Source organism: Stegodyphus dumicola, chromosome 7 (genome assembly GCF_044657685.1).
Source record: "Stegodyphus dumicola isolate Sdum_Otavi_A_Nest chromosome 7, ASM4465768v1".
Classification (NCBI taxonomy): Eukaryota; Metazoa; Arthropoda; class Arachnida; order Araneae; family Eresidae; genus Stegodyphus; species Stegodyphus dumicola.
This window is the reverse complement of record NC_140774.1, coordinates 164,726,016-164,751,451: the sequence shown is the minus strand read 5'-3', so window position 1 is coordinate 164,751,451 and position 25,436 is coordinate 164,726,016. Positions and strand designations below refer to the sequence as shown.

Genomic DNA, 25,436 nt, shown 5'->3' with positions numbered 1-25,436 from the left:
CTGAAAACAATATGTATTATATCCTCATAAAGCTGCAAAAATACAATTTATCAAGCTGAATTTTTTATTTCATACTTAAGAGCTCGCATCATAATCACTACCATGCGACATGAATTATCTTTATTAAGTACCATGAAAATCCAACGTAATTTGCAAAAAGTTATAGGGTGTAACATAATTGAAGATCGCAATATGAAGCGCATATAGAAATTGAATATGGCTAAATTAACAAATGTTAACACGATAGGCGAGTGTAATGTGAAATGTAAATGAGCAAATACGGTACGTAGGAACATGGAGAGCGAAAAGTTCTTTTAACCACGGTTGGTTTCAAGAAATCATGTTTTCTATGTAAAAAAATTGTTCAAATGAATGACCATCAAACTGCAATACATGCGTCACAACGGCAATGAACTGAACGGCGAACTATGGAAGCTGCACGTACTTCTGCAGCAGCTACGTTTATTCATTTTAACAAGATATCAATTTGCGACTACTAAACACAATTCCTCATCTTTCGAATGCATCCACTGCAGTTGGTGATGCTCATCTGAACAATTCTTGTGAATATTGTTACGAATTTTTATACATATGTAAATACACTCATGTCCATAAATTAAGGATAATTCGGAGTCACACGGAAATCGAACTCTAAAATAAATATATCACCTGTAAAATCACTACACACATCTTCAAGAATCATATGCAAAATTCAGGAAGTAACCAGATGACACCGATGGTACGTCACAATGACGAGAGTGTAAGAGAGTGATATATAAGGAATACAGGAAAAGAAGTAAAATTGTTCGCAGGCGCTTTATAAGCATTTCAGTGCAATAATCGAATAGTTATGACACAAAGGACGCATTTGGATGATTTTTTACGTGGTAGAATTATCGGCCGTCTGGAATGTGGGCGTACCCAACTGGAAGTATCAGACGAACTTGGAATTGCCCAGAGTGTCATCTCCAGGCTTTGGCAACGATTCCAAGATGATGGTAATGTGAGTAGACGTTACAGCACAGGCCGCCCCAGAGTTACAACGCCGAATGAGGACCGGTATTTGGCAGTTACTGCCAAAACAAACAGGTGGAGCACAGCCTCAGACCTGTCTCGTCAGCTCTCTTCAGCCACTGGTACGACAATTTCAAGGCAGACCGTGTACAGACGCTTAGGGCAGATTGGTCTATATGCCTGTCAGATGCGTTCCACTTACTGCAACTCACTGTCACCTGCGGTTAGCCTGAAGTAGAGAGCATGCATTGTGGACACCGCAACAGTGGGCTTGTGTGATGTTTTGCGACGAGTCCAGGTTTAGCTTGCAGTCTGATTCTCGCCGGACTTTCATATGGAGAGCTCCAGGTACCCGTTACCACCAAGAAAACATCATTGAACGACACCGTTACGGTGGTGCAGGAGTTCTCGTTTAGGGTGGAATTATTCTGGGTTGCAGAACTGACCTGCATGTTCAAATTGGAACCATAACAAGCCAAATCTATCGGGACGTCATTCTGGAACAACATGTAGGTTTGTTTCGGGGTGCTATGGGCGCACAATTTGTGTTTATGGATGACAACGCCCGTCCTCACCGTGCAAACATCGTAAGCGAATGCCATCAATCGGAGAATATCTCCCGTACGGACTGGCCAGCATTCTCACCACGTTGTTGAATCCAGTAGAGCACGTGTGGGACATGCTTGGCCGACGAGTTGCAGCCCGTCAACCTCCTCTTACATGTCTACCGGAAATTCGGAGAGCATTGCTTTTGGAGTGGTGTAATATCCCCCAAGATCAGATCTATAATTTGATACTCAGCATGCCTAGGTGTTGTACGGACTATATTGCATCGTCTGGGAGACATACAATGTATTAACAATCATACCAACCATGTAATATTGTTTTTTTGTTAACATGTTTTTTTTTTTGTAATTTGCTCCAGGGAGAAAAAATCGCTAATTTTTTTGATAATATCAAACATATAGCATCTTTTTTTTTGCTCTTTACCTTTTGTTTAACAAATAAGCTTTACAAATAAGTCAAATTTGTTTTCCTTCTAACTTTTTCTTTGCCTGATTTTGCATTATCCTTAATTTATGGACATGAGTGTAATTTTGGCGAAGTTATATGCAATTCCTCTTCCCTTTTACAAGATTAATTCCTCTTCCCTTTTACAAGGAAAGCTATCAGACTTCCCGATGACAATTTCCACGAAACTTCCAGGAATAGCCAAGTATATGAGTGAAAGAACTGGTGCAAAGTGTGGCGTTTCGCAATCAGCTGCAACTCAGAGAATAAGGCGTATAATATGGCGCAGGCGCTCGCAATATTTGAGGCATAGATCGGAAATGTAATGTGGGAGTGAGATATGAAGTTTTCTGTCATTAAGCAATCCCATGCTACTTTTAGAAAGAAACTAGAGTATGCAATCCCATGCATACTTTCTAAAATTTTATCTAATTTCTAGAATTTTATTTATGGTTATTTGTTGGCGAACTTATGTCACTTTGCATTCCACTGAACTACTTGCCTTAAAAGCCATGATTATTTGCCATGCTTTATTCAATTCTGCCTTGGTTTTTCAAATATGCTGCGAAGGAAGTTTTGTTGCTCTGTTAGGGTAAAGAACTACCGTTGAAAAAACCTTTATTCGATGCTGCCTTGTATTCAACGACTGCTACTAAGAGCTTTTTGTTACTCTTTCAGAGACAATAACTATCATTTAAAGCACTTGGCAATATATTGGAACTCTCTTGTCTATTGAATAATTCTATGTCTTCTATGTCATTAATATTTGTTCCATGACATATATAGCTACGAGCAATCTGGCTAATCGTGCAAAGGTTTATACGTAATTCTAAAACATAACTTGTTAGCTGTAAAGCATGCCCTTGCTTTGAATCACAGTACTCAAGCAACAGTCGCTGCCTTTCGATACGTATGCTATCTGCCAGGAACACGCTTTATCACTCACATTATACACGGTTAACGCATTAACTCACATTATACACGGTTAATGCGAAAACGTATCCCTCTTCCGACAATAATATGTTAAGATGGACACCATCTTTCTGATGCACTGTACATAGAATGAGTGAAGAGCAAGGCGAAATGAAACTGGAACACTGCTTTTTTTTTTTTTTTTTTTTTGGCGATACGAAGTCACCGGACTGACGGATAATCAGCGAACAGACAAAAAGAATTTACGGCTTCGTCCAAACAGCATGGCACTGGTACTGAAATCGAGTTACTTTTTCTGCAACCACCCTGAAATTTACAGATAGAATTCTTTTGCCAATTTATTACTGCAAATATTGGAGGCATGCACGGCAATTTATATGCCTAATATTTTGAGTTTATTTGTAAAATGGCACACTGTGTACTTTTTCTCTGAAACTTCTATGGGAACTCGAAATTTCGATAGTTTTCCTTGTTAGTGAGTTGCGATAGCTAAAACAAGGAATGACTCATCTAAACGTCTTTTCGCGATATTTGTTTAACTACTAATATTCGTAGTTCAAGTTTTCATGCTCCTCAGCTTATTCCTCATCTGTGTGCCATAGCTGTTGCCATCTTACTAGTTTTTCTGTTTGATACGTTGTTATATGTCTCTAAGGAAAAGAAATATTTAAATATTTATTATTTGGCTTTAATTTCCGCCAGATTATTTAATCTGAGACATTTGAAAATTAAAGAATTATCATAAACAGAGAATAATTTCAAAACACCAAAATTAGAATAAATGATGCTCTTTCTTCTGTCTAGTTTCTTTATGAAAGTGAAAGCAAGAGAAAAAACTAGTAGTAATATACAGAATATATCACTACTAGTTAGTAATATATTCTTGGTGTTAGTACTACCTCTATACCTGTATACAGAAAGTAGTAGCTACGTAGAGAAAATCCTTATATCCATTGTTAAAAAGAATACCGTTTAGCATGTATCATACACACATAAAAAAAGCTAATTTAGTATTACAACAGAGGTACAAATATTTTATATATACTTGCTTTAGCAGTTTACAAAAAGAAAATCTTGTCAATTAAAAAGACAAAAACTAAAATTGTTTTTGATAATTTTTTAACAAGAACGGAAAGATCTTCCGTTTCGGAAATTTTTCCCCAAATAAGAGACGAAAAATATTTGTCATTTTAGCCCACGGAAAAAGCATGGATATGATTGCATTTCTGTACATTCAGGCTTAAGTTATCTACTGTCACAATAAATAAAATTAGTGCACCTGGAAGAAGGCCTTGGACCGAAATGAAATGCTGGCGAGGCACTATTGGAAACGAATTATCGATATTCTAATGTTTAAGGTAGAACATTCACGGACGCTAGGGTCGCCAATTCACCTCTTAAAGGAGTCTTAGAAGATGATTTTCACGTCCGTCGCATTCACTGCAGCTGCCTACATAGTACGTCGAGTCGCTACTAATCCGCATTTTCTTGGCGCACAATCGCGCTAACTTCTCTACTCCACAATATGTCACGTACCGACTGCTGCAACAATATTGTGCGATGATATTATTCAAACGATCCACGCGGTGGGTTGTACTGCATGCCGACCACACTGCGATTTTTATACTCATGATAAGGCCTTTCTGAAAATATGTCAAGTACGCAAATCTTTGTTTCTGGCGTGTAAATGACATGTTTCTTATCCTTTATACGTGACAACATCATCGGGCGACTTGTCTCATACAGAATCAACGCGATGCCTCAGGTTAAATTTTCGGGATTGTAATTGTAGAGCTATTACAAGCTGCATGATCATGAGCGATGGTATCAAATTTAAATCACTTGCATTTCACGCTAGTTACTTGTATGGAAGAAATTGTTTGCGGTCATGGCACAATTTCGATGTGCGCTAATTTCTCTCACTGTGGGGCATACTAGAAAATGAATTTCAGTTATATTTAGGATCTGTGTCTGAAAGTAATAGAGGAACTTTAATAAGAAAGTTTAAAATATAATAATAATAAGAAGAAGAAACTTTAATAATAAAAATAATAAGAAACTTTAAAATAATAATAAGAAGAAGAAACTTTAAAAATAAATTTTATTTTATTGAAAAAACATAAAACGCAAGTCCCATCAGAACTCCGATTTTAGCACTGCAATTGCAAACTATCATTTGTACGGGAAAATCGCTTTCACCTCTGTTGTAAACTTCCTATTTGTTATATGGATGGGCTAATCCTTGTGTTTGGTTAGTACATCCAACTAGCAACTAGGAAGATTCGTGGTTTGAATCTTGGTGAGATGATAGTTCATTTTTACTTCCTTGTACGAAGTAAAAAGGAAGTATTGTAATCGCGAAAAGTTTAAGGCAGCATATTTCAACGAAAATATCCATTTTGACAGCTATCGAATGCAATTTAACGATGTTTTTGCGTGATATCTGTACGTAAGGACAGAATAAAATACTCTTTTCCTTCAAAAAAATTATAAAACTGCTTTAAAATTAATTCTGAAGAGAATTTTTCGTGGCGTCTGTACGAACGTATGTACGTACGTGCGTACGTACGTATCTCGCATAACTCAAAAACGAGTAGCCTCAGAACGTTGAAATTTTGTATATAGGACTGCTATAACATGTAGATGTGCACCTCGTATTTTGGTTGCAATCGGCCGCACCAAACGTATATAAATATATTTATATATATATCCACTCTGTTACCCGGCTCAGTGATCTTAATTTCTTTACTCTTATATGTTTGTAAATTGTACATTTTTTTCTTTAAAAAATGATTGAATTATATTGTTTTTATCTTCCGGTTAAGGATTTTATGCCTTTAGTAAATCTGTATGCAATATTTTTAGAATTATCAGCAATTTTAAAGTTGTTTAATTGCCGCTAAGCCTGTTTTAATGGCGGCCATGGATGTTTACATTTGAAACAGGAGACTAGTGAATTTGTTGCCAATCTAGAGAAACTTAGCTTCGCAACAACAAAGATAACGCATTCATTTATTATTGCCAATTAAATCATGCTTAATTCTTTCTGGAATTTTTTCGAGGAAATAAGCGTTTGAGATTTACTTCGTAATTTTTAATATAGATATTTTGAGTTTTTATGTATTTTTGCCTTCTCGCGAAGTAAGAACTGAATTAATTAAATGAGAAATACTCAATCGTCTGTGAAAAACTGGTTCTTTTTTGTTTTATTTGCTTAATTTCTTTTATATATAGTTCTAGCTTTATTATAGTATTTGAATAGAACATGTGGCAACGATTAGATAATTCTTTAAATGATATACATTTTGTGCATTCTGAGTTATAATATGAATGAAATATAATACTGTTAAGTAAACCTAGCGCCAGTGTCGCTATGGTAAACAAAGTGAATTTTAAAGAATGCATTTATTCTATTGTGGTTTATGCGCTGTCGGCGAAGTAGGTTTAATTCAATCTAATAAGTTTAAATAAAATGCAAGAAAAAATGCGTATAATTTAATATTCCGTACAAGGAAGTCATGTGGTGTACATATCAGATTTTTTTATTCCGTAAAACCTAATAAAGTCTACATATTTTGATTTAATTTTTTTATAATTTATGCAACAAGTGGAATTAAAATAAAATTAATCATAAATAGTAATTGTGAATAGAAATCTAAAAGCTTTGAAACTAGAAAGATGTTAAGTTCAAAAAATCGCTACTTACTGTTTTGTAAACCTTGGCAAAAAGAGCAAAGATGAGTGTGTACAAATTCAGAAGATATAAAAGAAGTATTCTGAAAATAGTCAGAAAATACATTTTAGACATATACTGCACTCTAAAAAGTAATTAACAGGTAATCGTTTCAAGTTCCAGCATGTGCATTAAGTTGCATTTGAAAACGATTCTTTAAATTTCATTTTCTTATTCTAAAGACTATTTGTTTACACCCGCAAATGGCCACAGTAGCAATATTTAAAGAAATTTAAAACTTATATTCGATAATGTTAACACAGTAAGAAATTTTCTTGATTAATAGAACTGCTCAATCATTTTTAGCATTAAATAATTTTGTAACATTTTAATATTAAACTATCCAGTTGTTTATCCTTTCCTCTCTTTTTCGTTCCTACTGAGTTCTACAGATAATAGTGATAGTTTTAGAAATAGCAGCTCACTGTGTTATAGTATTTAGCAGCTAAAATTTTTAAAGTCTATTTTTCACCGTTTTAAGTGTCTCAGCAGTCACCATTAATTCGAGGCAGTATACGCCTAATGTGAAGTTTCAAGTACATATGGTAAGGATTGGTAACTGTGATTAATCTGTTACCTTATAACCTTAAAAGATCCTAGTGTAAGATCAGTTCACATCCAGTTGCCAGTCCTGTATATTAAGTTATCCGCTTGGACACCGTTATTATAGAAATGACAACAAGAATAACAGGTTGACTTCACAAACGGCAGATGTGCGTTTGTCTAGACACAGCAATATTAATTAGTCAAGAAGATATTATGCAGTTTTTCACTGGTACCTACCAAACATACCTACCAAAACAGATTTGGTTTAGAAATAATAATACCCTTGTGGACTGTGACCAGCATATGTTCAAGTGTTCTGAAACACAGGAGTTTCGTTTAAGATGACGATCCACGTTGAACAGCTGATATTGTCCTATTATAAGTTACACTTATATATTTTGGTTATCTTAAAAAATGTTCTGCACCAACAACGATACACCATTTTCAACGTTTTGCCTACTGTTGAAAAAGCAGTTCTGAAACTATTGACTTGGAAATATTTTTTAATACAAAGCAACATACATTTTCTTGTAGTTTATTCATTACTGAACTTGTAGAGGTTTTCTTAATTTGCATAACAAATTTATTTTAAGTTTTCCTGTTCTCAACTTCTCAAACTTCCCCTCACATTCTTTCGCCAGGATGTAAATTTAAAGTTAAGTGAAGTGCTATTTAAACTTGCGATTATCTCAGTTTATTCAGAGCGTGTTTCGCTAGCCTCGCGCACGTTTCGTTGTTATTTCGAGGTCACGTCACTCTAGTAAGCCTCTTGGCCTTATCAGTTTAGTATCACGCCGGTTAGATTTCTGTGAGTCCATCTCTTAGGAGTAATTTTGAAGTGCCTTCTTGCAGTAGTTTTATTTTTCAGATTTTATTTATATTATAGTCTACGTTTAGTTACCGCCGCAAGTGAACGGTGTTTTGGTAACTCACGAAGTTCGTGCTGTCTGTTATTTTAGTTTGAGTTAATAAAGGGTTATTTTGCACCCTTCTTCTGTGCTGGTATTTATTTTACGCCTGTGCGAGAATTCACCAGGTTCATTGTAGGATCTAAGTTAGTGTACGTGTAAAAGTAGAGATAGATTTTACAAGCGGCGCCCGAAATTTTCTAAACTCATGGCTAACAACGAAGGTGCAGCTGAGTTAGCTCCATCGACATCGCAGACCCCACTGGCCCCTGGAAGTATGATGGAAGGCTTTGGACATCTGGTGGACACTATGAGGACCTCCATGAAACCCTTAGTGATATTTGACGGAAGAACGTCGGGTCGGTAACTAGCTTCCTAGAAATTTTATATAATCACTTTTTACTTTATCCTGTCCCTGATGTGGAAAAGTAGAGATAGATCTTACAAACTGATTTGCGAATTCTCTTTATCCATGAAAGTAGAAAAAAGTCACACTGAGCAAAACGATTTAGTGAGTAGCGTGAATGAGACATGCGACGGAGGACGTGGGCACCATCCCTCTACCAATACGGTTAATCGGTATAGCGCCACGTCCACCTTAATCTATTGCCTAGATACATGATACATAAGAATGTACGGTAGCTACAGATAGACTGTGCAGAAGATACATATATATTCAAATGACTAAATACATGTTACGTAGGAACATGGGGTGCATGAGATGTATAAGGGGACATTCATAAGAACTTATCTAAGGCGACACACATTGGGTGACGTACACATACTTATTAATATAAGATATATAGGTGCAGAATAAGTTACATGTTACAGGATGTTGCGAGATATATGATACAAAATGCTGTGGATACAGATATATGCAGATGCCAAGATAAATGATGCGAGATGCAGAATGATATAAGTGCCAGGATACATGGTAAGAAGGTGCGAAATAAGATGCATGATACATGATTATGCGGGATATATGTTACAATGTGCAGAAGATACAAATATTGGCAGATGCCAGGATGCATGATACGTAGAACATAAGGTGCAATAAATACGTAAGATGACAAATATAAGGACATGCATAAGGTATATATATATATGACAAATATAAGGACATACACATACTTAAGAACAGAATTTTCAAAACATATTACAGGATGAAGCGAGAAATATGACATATATTACAGGATGATACGAGATATTTGTTAAAACATACAGGGTTAAAAGCATCACGTTGTTCTGCTGGTCTTCTCTCCGAACAGTAGGGCAGAAAGATTTTCTTCAGAAATGTGGTGAATGATTTTTCGGCGATCTTTAGTAGGCTATAGCAGTTTGTCAATTTTCTAAATTTTCTGCTGGGCAATGAATAATCGAGTCAAAGCAGTCTTCGTTAGACTGTAAAGTTTATCCCAAGTTTTTAACAGTTATCTTTAGTTAAAGCTACTTTCCTGTCCCTTTTCATTTCAGCTTACAATTTCCTGCCAGAGTGTGTTTTTAGAATCACGGTTGATGCAAATGAGGAAGAGCGGTACTTAAGTCGAAGTTCCACTGACTTCGTTAGAGAGCCAAAGATTCTGACTAGCGCACGTTTGCCTTTTGGCTACACTCTCCCTAAGCTATTACTACGTTCGGCCGTATTTCAGGCCCTTGATAGCTTCGCCGTTTAGTAAACATTTAAGGGCCAACTCCTTTAGAATTTTGATAGCTTTGGCTACATCTTTTTAGCTAAGCATTAGTTAAGTTTGATTTCTTAGTACTCTTGAGTTCAAGCTCAAGCGGAGGCTTTCTGTACCCTCTAAGACAAAAGCCGTCTATACATTCTTATTTTGAGAAATAAAAGGTAATTAACCCTTCTTGAGTTTACGTTTCTGTTTCCTGAGCTAAAGAGATTATTCGCTCACCAGTTCTCGAGGTTCCATACACATAGCTTAAGAGAAGAGGTTGGAACTTTATAACACGTTTACACATTTAAAGTATATAAGGTATTTCTCCCGCCTTCTTAGCGAGCCTTCGTGGTGTAGTGGTCCGCACGCTCAGCGCGTAATTGAGATGTTCGCGGTTCGATTCCCGGCGAAGGCGGTGCTAATTTTCATCTTGTCTGCTTCCAAAAAAGAGTACCTAATGTCTGTACAGTGGCGCTCGAACTAAAAGGGTGCTGGATGATGATTTTCCTCACCCAGAACTTGGCGTCCCCTAAAAACCGCAGTCGCCCTTTAAAAGGGGGAGTATATAAGGTATTTATCCCGCCTTCTTAGCAAGCCTTCGTGGTCTGCACCCTCAGTGCGTAATTGAGAGACCCGTGGTTCGATTCCCGGTGAAGGCGTTGCATATTTTTCAACTCTCCTGCTTCCAAAATACCTAATGTCTCTACAAGTATAAAAATCTGGAAAACCACTAGCATACTTATTTATTCAAAGTATCATGTTTGAAGGTTTGACGAAGAATAACCATAATCTCAGCTGAAGGTTTCTTTGACAAAGCGGAAAATTTCACTACGATACTCAGGATTGTTTTCTATCATCGTGAAAATGGTCGGAAGCTGGGAACAGGGATACACGTAAATGAGCATCGGAAGCAAACCGTTCTACTCAGATTGATGCCTCTTCATGAATAAGCTCTTGAAATCATATGTTACGAAAGTCTACAGGCTTGATCAGTAATTATACAATGCTCACTTGAAGTGTTAACATTCTGATTATCTTTTTCATTCTTACGTATGTTAAAATGTTAAAATGACCCACCCAAAGCAGTCAGCGTCATTTTAATATGTTATAATACCGTACATTTGCAATTATCTTGAAAACATGCTATTATTTATTGTAAATCTGAACAGTGAACATCACTGTTATAACTACATCTTTTAATATGCACAGAAATAAAATTTTACTGCTTTGTAATAAAAATGTAAAAATATCATAACCTCCACAAGTGCACTGAATTAAAAGCAACTATCATGTTCTTTTAAATAGACTATTGAACTTAATTGAGTAAAACGAAGGGGCGTTAAATTATAAAGATGAATTAATGGGCTAAATTTAATTTATTAAAAGAAATGAAAAGAATTACATATAATCACCAACCACTACAAGAGACTTGTTCAAGGGCCCGTGAAGTTTCTTAATTCATGAAGCCTTTCGATAGAGTATGGACGCATTTTTTTTTTTTTTTTTTTTTTTTTTTTTTTTTTTTTTACACAGCATCCAATAATCTGCTTATTAGACCAGAACTACTTTGCTCTTAAGGCTGCTAAAGACTTCTATTTTCGACCTAAAGGGTACGAAGAAATGAAAGTCTGATGATGCTAAATCTAGGCTTCTACTGATTTGTAAGCCTCGGATAAATCGAAGATGGAATAACACCTTTCTAAGGCAAAAATCTAATGAGGATTTGTTACACAATACTAAAAAATTTGTAAAGTGAATTTCCAGCTCCAGTATATTAGTTTCAACTAACCCGAGTCAGAGAAAGAAAAAAACCAGCACTAATATTGCAGGTTTTAAACATATATGTGTTTTCTCAATGACCCATGATTGTGTTTAATTCTTTGTATGAAAGAAGCATGAATACGCTTCTTTGTATTTGAATACTTATAATTAACACTATAACTAGCTGAATGCATCGTATAAAATGTACTCGTAAACCAACCCTACAAAAAGTCGAGCTGTGTAATAATTAGTTAGAATATTTTTTAAAAATTGTCCTGTAATATCTTTACTTCAGTATATAACAACTGTAAATAAAATGGCAATTTACAGTGTTGTTAATGGACAACGTCCAGTATAAGCTCCACAGTCCAGTGTTACCTGTTTAAACTCATGTAATGCTTACATTAATTATAATTATGTTAAAACTATGTCCCCACTGTGATATTCATTTCTTGCATTTTTCTTGCATTTGACATCATTTCTGAAAGTACATCATTTGACAGAAAACCTGCCAAGAATGTGATCTGTAATATTGTTATATGAAGTATTTTCTACCTCCTTTACACATTCGTAGTGTAACTGAAAGCATACTTGACACGTATTCGAAAAGTCCAAGGTTCGAGTCCCGGCGAGGGCATGCATGTTTTCACATCTTCTGCTTAAAAAAAATCTAATGGCTGTACAGTTAAATAATACTGTCAACAGGGCTCATCAAGCTAAAATCCGTCAATGTGTTTACAAACTATCTTGTGAACGGTCTGATTTATTTTGTTTAATCGGTTATTGTAAAGCACGCTAGGGAAGGGATGCCTTAGTGTAAAACATTCTAAGGAAATTGGCTCTCATCCATGTTACACATGGGAAGAAACACAAAAGCGCTCGTGCAGCCAGCTTACTCTCCTAGAATCTACATAGAACAAACTACTAGCAATAGGAGAAATGGGAAATGCGAATACAATCTTAATGAAGGTGAAAAGTTTTATTAATCCCAGAATTCAGCTTTTTACAAAAGTTCAAATACGTACTTTACTGTTGATTAGTTTAGGCAGAAACTGTAAATTCTATTGAAATTTCTGCTATTAATAGAAGAATTTTATAGTTGTAATTCATTTTTAGTTATTTTCCAGAGCTGCAAAAAAGATTAAAACTTTGCAGCAATTAGGAAAATTTAAGATCAAACATATAATACATCTTTGCATTTATATAATGGACATACTGGCACTTTCTAAAGAGAAATTTTAAGCATGGGGTAGAGAAACCACCTGCTAAACACCACAGGTCATTGGATACTGTTTGTGCTCACTATTCAGTTATTAGTTTAGAAGAAAAACATACATAATTTGGCAATTCAAGCATAATGCGTTAACATAACATTAGAAGGAAATTTTGAAGGATATGTTTCAGATAATTTCAGAGGTTCTGCTAATACAAAAAATAAGAAGTTACCACCATGTTTGTATATAACAAATTAATAGCATATGCCAAACATAATAAAGTTTTATATCAAATTTTGAAATTCTAAAGATCTTAAATGTTTGAGAGGCTGGGCAGGAAAAGTTAGTAATTAATACAATTTCACGCAATACGATTCTAAAATTTAACGAATGTAACGTTTTTCATTCAACCGTTACTGTATCAGTTTGAAGTTTCTATTTTTCTAATTTTATCAGATTCCAACAGAATAAAAATTAATTTAAAGTGTAAACACGTATTAAGTTTCAAAGATTGTCAGAGAGTATTTGCAGTTTAGAATGCTTATTAATCTACTCAGTGAGGCTGCATAGCAAGCCATAGGGCATCAACAATGTTGAATCAATGTCGACTGACTGTTTTGAAAAATTAGCATGTGATTGCGACAATTATTTATTAGTAGCTCTATCCTGTCTTTCTTGACTCCTGTCACATGTTTCTGTCACATCATAAAGTTAGGGAAATTAAAAGCATGCACATAATTTACAAGTAGAACTTTAACCTTCATTGTGGCTTACTTTGGAGTATTCGTCGCAACCGCTCTGAGTAATAGTTCCTGTTGTATCGGTTGAAGGCCTAGCGAAGAGGAATTCTGTGCAAGTGATTTAAAAGTATAGCTGTAGTGTAAAACCACTCATGTATTTAGCTTTAAATTGAACATTGTTATGAGTTGTTTTAGTTGGTGTAATGTCTGTCGTAAGCCACCAGGTAAGGCTTAATAAATGTAGTTTAAGTTACATTAATTTTCTTTGTATTTTCTTTCTGTTTAACAGGCTAAGATAATTCTGCGTGTGTGAGCCTTTACACTCAATGCCATTTTAATTTAATTTTATGTCGCAGTATTGTGAGACAAGCTATAAAATGTGAGATAAGCTGCTATCAGTTTAGGAAAGAAACTAATATACCATTTGCATTATAAGTAAATTAAAATAGCAATTATAGAGAATTTTATGAAAATATTAGTTGTATATGCAATTCTATGAAAAGAAGAATACTTGGTTAAGAGCTGAATTTTATATCGCAATAAATACGATACATGGTATTTTCTCCCTTCTTACACCATCATGGTTTAATCGGATAGCATGTCCGACTGGCACTTAGGAATTCTGATGTTCGAATCTCGGCACTTTTCACGTTTCCTGCTTCAATAGAACCTGATCATTCTACAAGTGGCGCCCGAACTAAAAGGCTAATTCTTCCCCACCAGGATTTGGTAATTAGATCCCCTTCTTCCCAGTCGCCTTTTAAGAGGAGAAGTATATAAGGTATTTTCTCCGTCCTTAACAAGTGCCTTCGTGGTGTAATTGGATAGCACGTTTGGCTAATGATCGGGAGACCCGATGTTCGAATCCGGGCGAAGGCGTTGCACATTTTGATGTCTCCAGCTTAAAAAAAATCTATTGACTTTACAACCAATCGGAAAAGGAGTAAACATACCTAGCTAGCTGCCACCTGAGTTGAACTCGGGGATGATACTTCTCAGCTATTCCAATCATATCAAAAAGATTGGGGAACAAAAGTGAGATGAAAGAAACAACCAAAGTGACCTGAAAGAAAAGGGAAAATAAAAACGCACTTCATATATATGTAAAATAAGAGAAAGGTAGGGTAAAATTCTGATTTCAATTTTTAATTCTAATTTGGTTCTAACATGCAAATATTTACTTTCACTCTTATTTCTTGGGCTGAGATGTTTCACATTTGTGATACAATTTAAATTACTTCTTGCTGATTATCTTTCTTCTGCAGCATTTACGTCCTTCGTGCCATACTCTTCGACTTACGACCGACGTCCGTTCTTATCAACGGGTTACGAGCAGATGTGGTCGTAAGTCGGCCAAGTGTTTATTAATACTATTCCTTTTATATGAAATGAAAGTATGTTAATATTTTTTAACCTTTCTGATTTTTCTACCGTCTTTGTATTTTACTTTTTAAATCTTCTGAATTTTTATCACATTCTATTTTAGGTAACGTTAAAGATTATGAGTTTTAAACAATAAAAGGTTTCTATATTCTAATTTTCTTATTAGTCATACTGTTATTAAACATACAAAACTACCGTGTTTAATGATATAGTAAATACTTCTGGAGTAATACTCTACTGAATGTAGAAACAAGAAATTACAATCAAAAGTTGTTGTAAAATTTAATACAAATGTAACTTACGAAATCAATTTTTAATCTTTACCTGTGATGGGTTGTGGATCGTCAGGGCAATGTTCATGGATCGAGATTGACGTTTTCTTAAAAGAACCAGCTGAGTTTAGTTGTAACCACTTGTTTAATTTTTCTTTCGTGTATCTCTAGATGAAAAATTCACAGTATTTTGAATAATACGTTCTATCTTTGTAAATCATTCGATATTAGAATCCATTCCTTCGAAATCTTCCTGACTCGCTTTTTCTTCAGCCACACTTAGTACATGCAGTTCAACCAAAGTTATTGGCTAATTTAATAATTACTTATACAATCTCTTCCAGGTCCTCTCCTTTCTCACGTTCTTCAACTGCATTATTCATACGAGATTCTAGACACTTTTTTAAAATTCTTATTATTGAATTCTTCGGTACACACCTTCATGCGATCGAAATATTCTTGATACAGTAAAACATGTGCTGCTGCTGCTGAAAGTATCTCAAAAATAAATCAGCATTAGAGTCTATGACTTCGATGGCTTGTGTTAATATTATTCTAAGGTAGTAAGCTCTGAATGCAGAAATAGCAACCTGATCCACGGGTTGAATGGGAAAGGTTGTGTAAGAAGCATAAAAATTACTCTCCGAAATATTGTAAGGAAAGTCGTCTAGTTGAGCAGAGTGGCCAGAGGCATTTCTCATAATTAATAAAATTTTGAAATGTATAGGTTTCGCCACACGATATTTACCAGCCTGAGAAATGAAGCAGTTCATGAACCTGTCTTCGAAAAGTACTTCAAAAATTCTTAAGAAAAGTACACGCCGGTTCTATATGTCTTTTAACTGTGCGATGGTATCCTAATATCAACGTCATGTGCCTGCATTTAATTATTTTATGAATGCCTAGTATGTCTACGAACATCAGTGAGGTAAGTTGTCGGCGAACACATTAGTATATAGGAAATCGCGCCACTATTCTCTTTGCTACATCTACTACAAATAGTAAATAAAACTTAAATGTTTTGAGTGAAAATATTGTACAGTAGACTAAGTTTGAACTCAAGATTTTGTACTAATTACATACTGGCAAACATAGGATGATGTGAAAGTAGCAATGCAATCAATTTTCAGATTTTTTTAAAAGCAATGTAGAGGAATGCCAATTTACAACTGACAAACTGATGAATGAGATTGAAGGTGACTTTAAAAAGGATGGCTTCTTGAAATTAGGCGATGATGCATTAGTAACAGTTTATATGGCTTATATTGTATGTTTGAAGTCTACAAGTCAGAAGATTATTACGGATTCATGGAAAAGGATGCAAAAGGATGAGGATAGGCTAAGAATTGTTAAAACAGCAGCTGTTATTATCTCTGGTGTACGACATGACACGGTGCACTCCAGAAGGCAGATATTTGGAAAGTGTTCAGGACCTCATTTCACAGTCTCTTCAAGTTTTTATAGATGCTGTAGTGATGAGTAAGAAGAAAGGAAATATTTACAACTGGAGGGAATAAATCACTTTCAATAATCTTTTTGTAAACTTCTTGTAGCCTTCCTTGTAACCTTCTTAAAACCATAAATAAATTACCAGTTGGTAGCCCTTGGAGCTTGACAATTAATGTGCGGTCTTTGAAATCCAGCTTTGTCTATGAAGATTTTTTGGTGCCCCACCTGACCTGTATAATGGGCAATTTAGCATGGTTTATATGACTTTATTGATCAGTGGAGCTTTAGCAATCTGCTTGGTACGAAATTAGTTTCAGCATGCAGATATTTGCACCTGTTAGTTTTTAGAGTGTGATGTTTCATTTCTTACATGCAATTTGAGTTACTGGCTTGACTGTCTTTCTTTTCCCATTATCTGTTTTTCATTCCCTGACAATGTTATGTTTTCTTTTAATATTTGGTTATCATTTGCTATATCATTCATCTCATAAAACTCATTGATTTAAGCAATGTTATACATGAAAGCTCCCACTGGACGCATTCTAATAATCGTATCTTTATCAAATCACTAATAAAGATTTTTTGGTGCCCCACCTGACCTGTATAATGGGCAATTTAGCATGGTTTATATTACTTTATTGATCAGTGGAGCTTTAGCAATCTGCTTGGTACGAAATTAGTTTCAGCATGCAGATATTTGCACCTGTTAGTTTTTAGAGTGTGATGTTTCATTTCTTACATGCAATTTGAGTTACTGGCTTGACTGTCTTTCTTTTCCCATTATCTGTTTTTCATTCCCTGACAATGTTATGTTTTCTTTTAATATTTGGTTATCATTTGCTATATCATTCATCTCATAAAACTCATTGATTTAAGCAATGTTATACATGAAAGCTCCCACTGGACGCATTCTAATAATCGTATCTTTATCAAATCACTAATAAAGATAGGAGGCCGTTTAGGTTTATTTTGATTATGGGAAAGGGTGCGAGGAGGATGTGCCGAAAGGTAGAAATACTTTTTACTGGAGGATTTGGAAAACTTACTCGTATCTATGCTACACATTATGAAAATCACGAAAACGCTCATGCAATCAACCCATTCGCTTGGAATCGAAACGCAGGTCGAACTACTAGTATTCAGCGACTTACCCGTTGGTGGCCTTAATTTTCTTAGTACTGGGTGAAGATACAAGGAAGGATTGGACTTACTTCATTCTGTCTGTACCAAGATCCACCCTCTTGAGCTTCAGGCTCCTGGGAGCGCGTGACGACAAGAACCACAGCATACGCGCTGGAAGCCAGGAGTATAAAGACTGCAAAATTAGCGGCTACACGAACTGCTATTAACTTCCAACTGCAAAAGAATAAAAAAAATCTTTCAAAATAACTGATAGCTTTTTTTTGGGGATCAGTAACAGAGCAACGGATAGTAAAGAACTTTCCATAGAAAGACATATGCCACTATTTTGCTTCTATTATGGTCGACATTAAATCAAACGTATTATCCTCCCTTTTTATTTTATGCTTCAGTTTACCAAGTAAGTATGGTAAATAAAAATTTTTTCAATATATCATTCTAAATAGTTCTTAGGTTCTGAAGTAACTAACTTAAGAGCTCTACTTTTTTATGTTTAGAAAGCCTTTATCACAGTCCATACGAGCTGATAATGCATGTATGCTTTCTTGAAGAAATATCATATATATCGCTACAAAGAAAATTGTATGGCACATGTTGTCATTTAATAGATCTTTTTGTACAGGCAAGGAAGGTCCTGGATTCTCAATTTTTCTCAAAAAATATAGAATAATCTCAGTTACACGCGTATATAACTAAAAAGATCAGCTGCTAATTTTCTAAATCCAATTTAATGTTAAAACTTTCTGTTCACACTGTTTTAGATATTAAGACATGCGCAACAAAATTACTACTAACATGCAGTTTTAGAGGTTATTAAAGCATACCACTTTAAGCGATTTACCGCGGTTGCTCCAAACATTTATAAGGCCTTTTAATTAAACACGGATGAAACGAAAAAAAAAAAAAAAAAAAAAAGAGTATTTAATATTATCTTAGATTTACAAGATGCTTAAAACTTAAGAGCTACTAATGCTTAAAAAAATCGTATAAAATATTAATCGTAGGCAAAGAAATGTTTTAAATAAAACCTTGAAAATAGACGCCGTTTTAAACCTCTAGACTGGACTGTAACTACAATAAATCAAGTTTAACAGCAGTTATAAGACTGATTTAACTAGACCGAAATACAGTGCTGATAAATAAAAATACAAACTCAAACATTCAATGCTAGAAACTATAGTTGCTAATTTACACATCTTTTGAGTGAGCAGCTGATGAGAAGAAAGAGTGATAGTTTTAATTAGCTAAAAAGCTAACAAAAAAACTTATTCTCTTACCTTTTAACTTCTTTCTTTTTTTCTTTTTCTTCCAATATGGCTTCCTAGTCAAAGATAAAAAAAAGTACTCAATACTGGGTTATTTATTGTTTCCCTGAATAGCTATTTTTTAAGCGAATACAAATTTAATTCTTTTATAGATTTATTTCGTTGTCCTACTGAAATTCAACTTTTTAACAACTTATCTTACACACGCATATTACATAATTTCATGCATATTTCTTAAATTCTAATCTATCGCTTCTCATTTATGTCTCGGAGAAAGCAGGTCAAAGGAAGCATACTATTTATAAAAAAAAAAAAAAAATACAACTGAAACGATATTTCAGAAACTATGATCTAGAAAATATAGATAAGCGGTTGGCCCTTTTGTGTAATTGTATAGTCATCAGGTTTTTTTTTTTTTTTAAGTAGGAGATGTGAAAATGTGCAATGCCCTCACCGGGACTCGAACCATGGACCTCTCAAATACGCGTATGCTTCCAATTAAACCACGGATACGCGAAGAAAGGAGAAAATACCTTACATACTCCCCCTTTTAAAGGGCGAGTGGGGATTAGGGGGACGCAATCGCCAAATCCTGATGGTAACGAATTATTATCCGCCATTTTTAGTTCGGGTGCAAGTGCAGAGTAATAGGACGTTTTTGAAGCAGGAGTACATGAAAAATGAGCAGTGGCTTCGGGTTGGGCACCACTTGTAGAATCATTATATATATATATATATATATGTACACTGGTGTGCAAAAATTAAGGACGAAGTCGAAAAATTAGCATATCAGCTGAACGAAGAGGCAGAGCGGACAGAAAGACCAATCAGGAGATTAAGTAAGGTGATGTACGGTAGCACATGCGCAGATATGCAGGTAGACGTAATGGGGGAGTGTATGAGTAGTATAAAGTATGTTGTCGTATCAGGTTCAATGTTTCTTCTAACCTTCTTCGGAAACATACAATGACCTGACTAGAACAGAGAGCTTACTAAAGCTATGTTCACTAATTGTAGTAAGTAGACAGGATACAGACGAAGGGTATACAAAACCCTTTATTTTTTCTTTATATACAATGACTTCCGTACTTCGGAATACAATGACCCTCCACTCGGGGTCTAACTTAAAAGATATCAAAATAAAACTAAACTCTAATTTAACTTTAGAATAAGATTGGCCTTATAATAACAGAAAGCGTATGTAGCACAGAGACTGTGAACACTACAATACGTTTAATTTATCAAGAGGATTAAAACCTCTGGCCTGGAAGGCAAAGTAGCAACTGCGTAACTTCTAAGGTAAGCGGCCTGCTTCGAACTCACGGCTTCCTCTCTTCTGCTTGGCAAAAAGGCCACACTTAAATACTTGGCGTTCGCCAGACAACTTTGCATAAACTCCTTCACGCTTATAATTCTGGCCGGAAGTAGAAAATAAGAAGTGATAGTAAAGATTTAAAATAAAATAAACGTTAGTAAAACTTAAGATCCTTACATACTTCCCGCCAGAGTTAATTAGTTTGAAACTGAGGTCTAAAACGACCTTGTTGAAAACTTTTAGCTCTAGAAACTAACGCGAGGCCAAACTTTTACAATCATAACTTAGCTAGAAACTAGAAAATTTTAAAAGAAAGAAATTTGTTACAATAGCAGCTCCCGGAATATACAACAATCTTTTTTCTTTTTCATCTGTACTGCATCAAAACAGGAGCTTTATTCAATTCTGGTTCCTTCCAGAGATCTGGAAGGAAAACTAGTTTAATGAAATGTTACAGAATGACATTGCAAATAACATATAGAATATACTTTTCTTAACATTCTTATTTCATTCATGACTATTTTAATTATCTCTCCCCGTGCTCTCTGACATGTGTTGTAAAAACACCAAACACGAATGTGTTTCTGTCTATGTGTTCAACACTTCCTCCTACAATCAAAACACTAATGTGTTAAAATTCAACATACGAGACCTCTTAACACACCCTAATTTCAACTCTAGACCCTGAGGTACTATTCTGAAAGTGGCTAACTCTAAAGTGTAGCGTCAGAGAGCCTAACTACATCATTCAACCTTTAACACATATTCACCATGATTTAATCTTTACAGTCACACGAATAACAAATTTTTTAACATTACTTTCACTTTTACCATATCACGTTATTTCTAAACATTCAAAATAACAGTTCACATGTATACAAGAACATATCAAGATGCCGTTAATTTTACACATTTGAAAACATACATTAGTAGTACATTGTTAACTTCTATTCTTTTCAAAGCAAGTGCCCATTCTTTCTACATTGAAATAATACTACATTTCAAAAAGTCTTTCAGACTAAAACTTCTTTCTTGTTAGAATGTTTTAAATAAAATTTATACAATAACTTTTTACAATATTTAAGTCTTTATACAACGCTATTATACATCAACTTTAGTTTTACGCGCGAGTAATTGAAAAACATAATAAGAAAATCGGTCACAACTCATTTCTCGCCCTTTTGGCGATAAAGGTAGACCTCGCATGAGGTAAAACTTCTTGAAATCTGCCACTTGCAGTAAGAATGAAAGATTAACTTAAGTTTGTAAAGTAACATAAAATTTTACTTATCTTTGTAATATTCAGACATCCTTTTCTGGGCCCAGTCTTTAAAGGTGCTGCAGACCGTAGCTTGGTTGATCCTCCTTCTTGTACGGGCTCGCCCTTCAGTGCTTTCCTCTGGAAGCTTCCGTTTTTCACCACTACGGCCACCCTTGAACATCTTCCTTCTGTCCTCTGCTTGTGGTCTTGGCCGTTTGAAGGCAGCTGGTCTTGGTGGAACCGGGAAACTTCTGTCGTGATCCTGCTTGGACCTCGTTGTTGGCCGTTCAAATTTTTCTTGTACTTTTTCCTCCGCCGCTGATGGCCCTTCCGCAGTTCGGCGACTTTTGCTGCGGAGAGTTCTGTCGGATGAGTCAATCTTCCGTTTCACAGCCGGGTTATAGTTGCCGTCCTTTCTCCCGGTCTTTTCCACATACGTCGTCCTTCTCCCTTCTTCATTCTGGGGATGTTCGTGAACTCTGTTTTCTGGACGGTGGAACGGCTTCTTTTTCTTTTTACCTTCAGTTTTTCCGCGGGGCAATTTTCTTTTCACTTGCTTCTGTCTCTCATTGGCTTGCCCTTGTACTTGTCGTTTTCCCACCTCTGGAACTTGTACCTGCGGTGTCTGCCGTACCGGATCCTGCAAAAGATCTGAAAAGATTTGCATTTTATTACGGTCATAGAATGGTTTTATCTGGTCAATGTTTGCGGAACAGGTTTCACCATTTCTTGCCTTTAACACTACAACAGCGTGAGTTACTTTTTCTATAACATATGGTCCTTCAAAGCGTGGAAAAAATTTGGCAGTTTTATCTTCTGGTGCTGAAGAAAGTGAATGCTTAATTTTTAGTACTTCATCCCCTACTTTATAAGTTACTCCCCGTCGTTTCAAGTCATAATACAATTTTTGTTTTCTTTGTGCTACTTCCGTATTCTTTTTTGCTTCTTTTATTAGTTTTTCTATATCACCCATTTTAAATTCTGGGGCTCTTTGTTGCACATAAAATAGTTTATCTAACGGTGTTATAACCTTTCTGCCTAGAAATAACTCAGCAGGAGTTTTGCCCGTTGTATCATGTTTTGCGGTCCTAAGGGCGAAAGCAAATTCATTGACATAGTTATCCCAGCTTTTATGAAAATTTTTAACATAACTACGGATAATTTTCACTATATTTCTGTTGACCCGTTCCGCTATATTTGATTGCGGCCGATACGGGACCATTTTTAAATGACGTATGCCCAGTTTTTGGCACATGTCTTCAAATATATTACTTACAAATTGAGGACCATTATCCGATATAACTTTTAGGGGCGCCCCGTATTTTAAAATATATTTATTTAAAATAGAATCGGTAACTAATTTCGCGGAGGCTCGTTTTAAGGGAACAATTTCGGTCCATTTACTAAAATGATCAACTATAACAAGGAGATAGCGACTTTTGTTTAACTGACTTTTTGGGAAAGGGCCCAATAAATCGATGCCGATTATTTCATTTGGAAATTCGGATTTAATACTATTTAGAAACCCGGCCGGGCGGAAATTAATATAATTAACGGCTTGACATGTTGGGCAGGACTGGACATACGCCCTTGTTAACTTTTGCAGTTCAGGAAAGTAGACTGCCTCGCGTACGCGTTGAGTAGTTTTTCGAATACCAGCATGAGAAGCTAAAGGGCTGTCATGGAGCTCTTGCAGGATATTTAATCTAAGACTAGCTGGGATAACAGGTCGAAATTCGTTGTTGGAATTCGTAGTTTTTGTATAAAATAATAGACCATCTATTAGTTCGTAATGGGCCGCCCTATTTCTTATCGCCACAATATCTTGGTGGCTAAAATTTTCAGGATCCTTCAAATACTCATAAATACTTCCAAACTCAGGATCCTTACCCAGTTTGGTTATTACAGTTTCTCGGGAATTTATTGTACACGCTGTCAGCATTGCAACTTTTACGGTATTACCCTGTTCGTCTAATTTAATTCGTGACAGGGCATCTGCTACGATATTTTCCTTTCCGGGGGTATGCTTGATTACCAGATTATATTCTTGCAGCTTGAGTGCCCATCTTATTAACCTTGGGGATAAATTTTTTCCAGAGTACTATCTAGTTACCGCCGCATGATCAGAATATACTGTTATCGGCGCCTTTCCAAAATAGACTCGGAACTTTTGCACTGCTAACAGAACTGCAAGTGCCTCTCTCTCGGTCGCGGAATAGTTTCTTTGTGTTTGATTTAAAGTTCGGCTAAAAAATGCTACTGGCTGCTGATTTTGCGAAAGTACCGCTCCTACCGCATAATCCGAAGCATCCGCTGAAATTTCTAAATTTTCATCCTTTTCAGGAAATTTCAACACAGGGGCTTGCGTTAATGCTTGTTTTAATTTTTCGAAAGCACTATTGGCTTCGGCCGTCCACGAGAATCTTGCCTTTTTCCTTTTTAATTTTAACAATGGCTCAGCGATAGCCGCAAAATCTTTTATAAAGGACCTATAATATGAACAAAGTTCTAGAAAAGAAGAGAGCTTCTTTGCCGTGTTTGGAGTCGAATACTTTTGTACAGCGATTATTTTTGATTCATCTGTCTCGATCCCTTTTTGCGATATTTTGTAACCTAAATATTTTAATTCAGGGGCTGCAAATTTGCATTTTTCGACATTAACTTTTAGACCGGCCTCATTTAATAAAGAAAACACCTGTCTTAAATCCTGTACATGTTGGTCTAGATTATCACTAGTAATAATGATATCGTCTAAATAGATAAATGTGGACTTTCCGAGAACAGGTCTTAACACAATGTCCATGCATCGCTGAAATGTTGCTGGGGCGCCTGAAAGGCCAAACGGCATTCGCAAAAATGCATAAGTGCCAGACTTGGTTATAAAAGCAGTCTTAGGCACGTCCTCAGGCCTGATCCCTATTTGAAAATAACCATTCGTTAAGTCTAAAGTTGTCATAAATTTGGTTGATTTTATGTTCCTTAAAATTTCTTCTATAATCGGTAACGGATATACCGGATATTTCGTTATGGAATTTAATTTACGGTAATCAATAGCGAATCTCCACCTTTTTGGATGCTCCAAAGGATAATCATTATTTTTCTTACATAAAACCACCGGACTAGCATAACTACTTGAGATAGGCGTTACGATCTTTTTACGTAGCATATCGGTAATATGCCATTCTATAATTTTTTCCTTATTCTTATCATACCGGTATGGTTTTTGACGAACCGGCAATGCATCTCCGGTGTCAATACTATGGTTAGTAACCTGGGTAAATCCTGGAATATCACTAAATAAGGAAGCAAATTCACTTACCACTTGTCGGATTCTATCTTGCTCGTCATTAGGCAGGTGGTCAAGATTTAACCTTGGCGGTTCAACCTTTTCTACACGCACTGGTTTCATCGTCAGCTTAAGAGACGCTTCATTAAAATCCAGTGTAGCTTGTGCGTCTGAAAGAAAGTCTATTCCTAGTATTAAGTGTGCTTGCAAATTCTTTACTATAAAAAACATCACCTTTACTTGTTCGTCCTTGATACGGATGTACAAAGGTACTTTACCTACGCACTTACATTGTTCTCCTTGCGCCGCTAATACTGTTGTATTATCCGCATTATATATGCGGTATTTGCGAAAATACTTTCTAAAAAAGACTTCTGCCACACAGGAACACTGCGCGCCGGTATCCAGGAGTGCGGTGGCCGGGATATTATTTACCAAGACTTCAATCTTCGGAAGAGTTAAATTTTTCACCATTACTGTATTTAACTTGTAGGAAGAGGGGTTTTCGTGGCCTTCGGATTTCCGCACCCTCTCG

General features: G+C 35.7%; 1 protein-coding gene across 1 annotated transcript in view; it reads right to left on the bottom strand.

The window, feature by feature from the left end:
- Positions 1–25,436, bottom strand: part of Tmc (Transmembrane channel-like) — a 132,846-nt gene that overhangs the window by 25,658 nt on the left and 81,752 nt on the right. The window contains exons 10-13 of the mRNA XM_035361241.2: positions 19,052–19,095; positions 17,846–17,990; positions 14,484–14,593; positions 6,665–6,734 (exon numbers count right to left, since the gene is read on the bottom strand). Coding sequence (XP_035217132.2) covers positions 6,665–6,734; positions 14,484–14,593; positions 17,846–17,990; positions 19,052–19,095 — 369 coding nt within the window. The remainder of the gene's footprint in view (positions 1–6,664; positions 6,735–14,483; positions 14,594–17,845; positions 17,991–19,051; positions 19,096–25,436) is intronic.